General features: G+C 37.6%; 1 protein-coding gene across 1 annotated transcript in view; it reads right to left on the bottom strand.

The window, feature by feature from the left end:
- Positions 1 to 6,000, bottom strand: part of MUC2 (mucin 2, oligomeric mucus/gel-forming) — a 72,926-nt gene continuing 66,926 nt past the window's right edge. Inside the window, exons 48-55 of the mRNA XM_041129341.1 lie at positions 5,826 to 5,930; positions 5,158 to 5,198; positions 4,379 to 4,501; positions 3,822 to 3,920; positions 3,024 to 3,152; positions 2,309 to 2,348; positions 1,888 to 2,017; positions 1 to 447 (exon numbers count right to left, since the gene is read on the bottom strand). Coding sequence (XP_040985275.1) covers positions 192 to 447; positions 1,888 to 2,017; positions 2,309 to 2,348; positions 3,024 to 3,152; positions 3,822 to 3,920; positions 4,379 to 4,501; positions 5,158 to 5,198; positions 5,826 to 5,930 — 923 coding nt within the window. The 3' untranslated portion in view covers positions 1 to 191. The remainder of the gene's footprint in view (positions 448 to 1,887; positions 2,018 to 2,308; positions 2,349 to 3,023; positions 3,153 to 3,821; positions 3,921 to 4,378; positions 4,502 to 5,157; positions 5,199 to 5,825; positions 5,931 to 6,000) is intronic.

Here is a 6,000-nt window from a genome sequence, read left to right as displayed (position 1 = left end):
AAAGACCCAAAAGGCTGTGCACTTGGAAGAACACAAATTTGTGTTCTTATTTTGTGCACAAATAAATACAGCACTGTTAAAAATAATTGAAGAACAAACAGGGTACAGTAATGGGGAAACACAAAGTTCAAAAGTAGTCAAGGAAGATGACAATTGTCCTTTTAGTTGAAAGTTGCTAGTTTTTTTCCCCTTCATTTTGCTGTTAAGCTGATGGCCCTCTTGATACGGTTCAGAGTGCTCGCCTTGTCATTTTCTTCTGTGCTCTGCAACTCACTGGATTGTGAGCTGCTACATTCAGTGTCTTGACAGCTGCAGCTTTCCACATATATATACTTATGTGAAACTGAATGCCCAGTGGGGCATTTAAGTTCCACTTCCCTCACAGTAGTCCTTGATTCCCTGCAGCAGGAACAGCTGTGGTCCATAGAATTGGCCTCAGCAGAGTATCTGTTAACATGGAAAATGGCAACATTACTCTGTGCCAGAAGCCAACATACAGAGGAGAGGGTGAAATTAGGTACAGAACTCCTGTGAGAAGTTTGGAATAATATGTAGAAGAGCCACAGTTGTGGCTAATGAAAGTGCTAAGCTCATCTGACAGAGCAGTGGTTATAACAATATGCTTTTAAAATTCATTGCATTTGCTGAGATTTTTTCTGATAAAACAATTACTATGGAAGTCCTTGTAAAAAAACCCAGTGAGTTCTAGGAGCTCAGCTTCCTTATATTCCTCTCACCATCCTGGCACTGATGGATGTTAAATACACCAGATCAACAACTGAGGGCAGACAAAGCCCTGACCCAAATAAGAAAACTGCATAGATAAGTGGCTATAATGCCATCTACAATGGCATCACATCAATCAATTGGCTGCAAGGGCTACACTTGCATCACGTGAATCAAAGTGCGTATCCCAAACCAGGCAGTGTTAACAGGAAGGGAAAGCAGCAGCTCTTTCTGTTCTTATCTCACAGCAAAGTATTTTTTGCAGCTTTGTGTTCATCAGCTTCCCAAGCACCATTCCTAACCTGCAGAACCTGTCAATATCAGGCTACAAACTGTGTCAAGAGCCATCTTTTACTTGTATTTGTGTGCAGAGGCAACCACAGCAAGACTCTAAGATGATAAGGTATTTCAAAATACTAATAAACCCCCTGGCTATTCGGGGTTCAATCTGAGACTAAAGATCAGTTTTCTCCCATGTAAGGTACCATGTGGCATATTCAGTGATAGGCAGCAAATGGCAGTTTCTTTGGGGAGTTAGAATTACATTTTTTTCCAGTGTTTTAATAGCTCAGTACCAGGTGTCCTACTAGCCACTTTCTTATAGCCAGTTTCTTGTAGATTCTCTTATTTCAGAGAAAAATGTACAGTGAAACTATTCTACTAACACTGGCACTCTACCCCTATAGCATTTGTTTTTTAATTTCTTTACTGTATAAAAATTGTGCATGTTTCAATTTTCCTTTAAAAGATATATGTGTTTTTCATTTTAGATGTTAATTATTGAGAAGCTTTTCAGCTTATGAGCATCAGGCCTGGCTGCTCTCTGGGCTCATTCCCATTACAGGAAATAATCCATGATCTTTTGTGATGATTTCCAGCCAAGGTGGTCTGACACAAATGACAGACAAGCCAGTTCTTAATGGATGGATAGACCTTATCATAGCTGTCTGAATCCCAAGGCAATTTAATACACTTTTCTACTTTGTATTAAGACAAATCAAAGGTTCAGTCACAGATTTCATGATTTTGTGCCCATGATTTGGGGAGCTGATAGTTTCAGGTCTTCTACCATTCTGTAGTCTAACTATTTATTGTTCCTGTTATATAAACAAGCTCAGTGCCAGCAGAATTTGAATCTCATTTTCCAATCAGTTGACTTACAGTGAGGAGGTTCCACATGTTCCTTCACATTCAGTCATGACAACTCTGTCCACAGAATGGCAGCCCTTATAGACGATAAAGTCTTTTCTTTGACGGACAGAGCAGGGTGTGGGACTATCCAGAGGTGCACCTATAGGGAAAGATCAGAAAACACTTTCAGTGAAATAGCTCCAGAAGTTCCTTGCTGTTCATCACCCTCTGGGCTTCACTAGTGCCCTCAAAGAATTGTCATAAGTGGTCTTTCTGCTTCAGTTTAAACTTTCCCAGAGAGATTGGACAGTGAATGCTTGGAATAACAAACATAAATATAAAAGCATCTATTTAAACACAAACATATCAGCCTCTATGGCTGGAAAATGGTTTGGTTTAAGAAGAAAATTCATTCTCTGTAGTGTTGATTCAGGTACATTGGTATACTTACAGGTTCTGCAACAACCATTAGGTAAGAATGTAATAGTTCCCTAAAAGAACAAAGAAACAGGAGAAATAATATTATTTTCTTTCCCTATATGGAAGAGGCTTTTAGGGCAATAACTGAGAAGAGCAGTTCCTCAATGGCTGGAAATAACCAGCAAAAACTAGCATTGATCTGAATAACCAAAGACAATGGTTTCTTCCAGACTTGATATCTATCAATTTACAAAGGATTGTGGAAATAAAGATAATGCTTTGAAGAAAGTCTACAGTGAACATAATGCAATTTTTCCTCAGAAACAATTCCAAAAAATGTTTTTTCAGAGACTTATGTATTTGAATGGGAAGTATGCATGGCGTTACTGGCAGCCTGCTGACTGAACAGCTTGAATTTCTGTAACATTCAAGAAAACATGGCTCTTGTTCAGACAGGACCCTGCACAAAGCAGTCAATGAGGACTTTGTATCTCAGTGCCGACCAGTGTTTTGGCTACTGAGAGACAGCTGCCAGCTATAAGCCTTGAACTCTCACCCAGGTATCTTATTTTATACACTCTATAGGTCTGTGCATGGATACAGCAGAAACTTTTGCCCTTGGGACTGAGAAACTTTGGTGAAAGGCCATCAGAGCTTAATTTGACTGTTGTTGCTAGTTAGGTGGCTGAACTAAACTGAAGTAATCTATGCATTGAGTAGAGGGTGAATTTTCCATATTTACTTACAGGTTTGCAGCTCTCTTCATTGAATGCTGGGCAGGTAATCTCAGATGTGGAAGAGATAAGCTGGTTGTGGATATTTACACAGCTATAAATGGTGCAATTGTTGTAAGGATCATTTTTAAACTCTCCAGGCTGCAAGCGAAAAAAAAAATGTAATAAGGAAAGCTGAAACGAGCTCAGACAGAAATTTTCTTGTCCTCTGACAATGACTTTCCTCTTGTTTCCCAGTCAATTATTTTTAGATTAATAGCTGTTTTGGATACAGATTATTACATGTATTGCCATATGCCATATGTGGAGAGAATCTTCAGTTTTACATGGGATTTCCCATGGAAAAGAAAAATCCTCTAAAGTACGTAGAGAGCATTAGTAGTCATTCACAAAATCATCCTTGCCAATCAATTTTGCCTAGGGAAAGCTAAACTGTTGTATGGTAATTAAGAACAATCCTAAATTTTCATCCTACAGGGGCAATAAAATTGTTTCATATGCAGGCTTTACTGGTGTTTTTCAGTACACAGAAATCAAATAATATAGAAAACCCCAAGCTTCCCAACACTACAAGAAAAACCCTTCCAATGGTATTGGATTTGTCATTCCAGGAAGAGCCTTCCAGAAAATTTGATTTCATGAGTCCTTCCTTCGGGCCAAAAAATTGTAGATAGGCTTTGCTTTAGGTGAGCCTCTGACCTTCCAGGTGCAAACTTGCACTAAGCCTTATCTCTGACAAGGAGATGTTCTCGCTCTGAAAGGGGGAACTTTACAAATTTGATACAGACGTAAGATATAGAGCATACTTACACTCAGGATGAGGTCAGAATTATCTGATGTATGTATAACACACTTAGTCTGCACACATCTTCCACAACATTCGCCTTTCACTGGTTGACGTTCATATCCCTAGATATTAAAATTAATTAAAAATGAAAGCACTATGATAGATGCATTTTTGAGAAATAAATGAAGACATACTAACCCACTAATTGATTATGCTTTGAAGTGCACTCTAGATTTGTGCCTTTCTGTGTTCCAACCCAATGGAAGACAAGTAAAAAAAACTGGGTATCGATGGAATAAATTAAAACACTATAATAAATATGCCTAATAATTAAATATCACTCCAATAAGTGCTCTACAGAAATTTCCCAGCTAATCCTCCCAATGTGAACTGAATACTGTAAGTTACACAGTCAGGCTTCATGCAATAGATTGCTCAAGGACAGTTGGTATCCACACTGAAGTTGGACTCTGGATTTCTGCTCCCTGTCCTTTGCTTATACCACTCATTGAACAAACTGCTTTTCACATACATGGGTATTTTGTGGGTTTTTTTTGTTTGTTTTAAGTTTGTCACTTACTGGTTCACAATATGTGTTGCACGGAATATGTTCACATGAGATGATATTCAGTTGAGTGCTGACGTTAACTTCATTAGTACAGAAACAATTCTGACACTTATCAACAAAGACTGAGGAATTAGGCTACAAATTTTAAGAAAAAAAGTTCATATATTAATGAGATATGACATGTGACAGACATTTCTTAATTTTCAAAAAATCTGTAAACCAAGCTATGGAAAAGGAAACAATCATAAAGACTATTGGATAGCTATTTGGCTAGCCATTCATGAAGACAACATTTTAAATACCAAATTTAATTTAATGTGTGTCTTTATTGAAGTCCTGTATAGCAATGATAAACTCAGATATTAAAAGGACAGGTGTCATACAAATATCTGCAATAAAACAACTACTAGACCCAACAGAATTTATTAGGAATCTAAGTCTGTTTAGAATAATACTTATTTACAGATATTTTAATTTTTGAAAGCAGTCGTAAAACCGCAATAACACGCTGACAGTAAATATGGACTGACTTTTAAAAAATGCATGCACACTTAACTCTAAACCCAAATCTCTCTCTGATACTGACACACAAACAACTTTTCAGTCCCTTTCAAACACAGTAACCTTTTCAGAAAAGATTTAGGCTTTGTGAAATTGATGAACTCCTGACAGGAATTTGAAAATTTCTAAAATATTGATTGTACTAGATAAACCTCCTCATAGTACTTCTGATAAAGCATACTAACTGGTGTTTTAAGCATTTTCAGAAGATTGTTGAAATACGAACTCACCAAGAACTCAGCATTCTGATGTACACAAACCCTCTTGGGAACTGTTAAGAAGCAAGGAGTTAGGTGGCTACTAGGGGAAAAAAAACCAAAACAAAACATCTCCACCCCACTCTAGTTAAACTCATTTCTTCCACAATGAATCACAATGCATATGGTCAAATACTTCGGTTATTCCCCATTTCTGGTAGCAGATATGACATATATAAAGTATAAGAACAAATACTGCATGTGCAAAAAGGGAGGAAGATTTGGCCCAATATATGCAGTCCAGTTCATAGCCAGGAACGTCCACCTAACAGGTACAAGTAGCTCCTTGTTTCAATTACCAAGAACAAAGCAGACTTTGTAAAGCTACCTTCTACTGGGGACACTTACAGGGACGTTTTGCTAGATTAAGCTGAGACCACAGTCCCAGTTAGTCCTGTAGCTGTTCTTACAAGTACTTACAACCAGAAAATGGAACTTGAGCCACCTGAGCTATATCTGATTTCGTAGTTGTTTGTCATAACCATAGCAGTAGTGAACAATGTTAATAGTAACCAATTTGTAGAATCTGACTGTGTTTATTACCTCTTTCAACAGGCTATTGCATACAGTCTAACAAAGTGTGATGCTAAATTACATAATATATAATGCTAACCATTATAATATATTTTCAAGGGACTTACCACACTGGTACACAGGACAGCACTGACCACTGGGAATATGAGAGTGAACTTCAAATCCTAGTGTACACTTGGGGGCTTTACTTGTGCACAAGCTTGTATTGCATTCTGAAAAAAAAAGAAATAAGTCAGAAAGTACACTAAATCACGGCTACTAGAAATAGGCATCTATCAAAGC

The sequence above is a fragment of the Aquila chrysaetos genome, chromosome 16 (assembly GCF_900496995.4).
Source record: "Aquila chrysaetos chrysaetos chromosome 16, bAquChr1.4, whole genome shotgun sequence".
Lineage (NCBI taxonomy): Eukaryota > Metazoa > Chordata > Aves > Accipitriformes > Accipitridae > Aquila > Aquila chrysaetos.
Note: the sequence above shows the minus strand (reverse complement) of the source record. Positions and strands in the feature narration are given on the sequence as shown.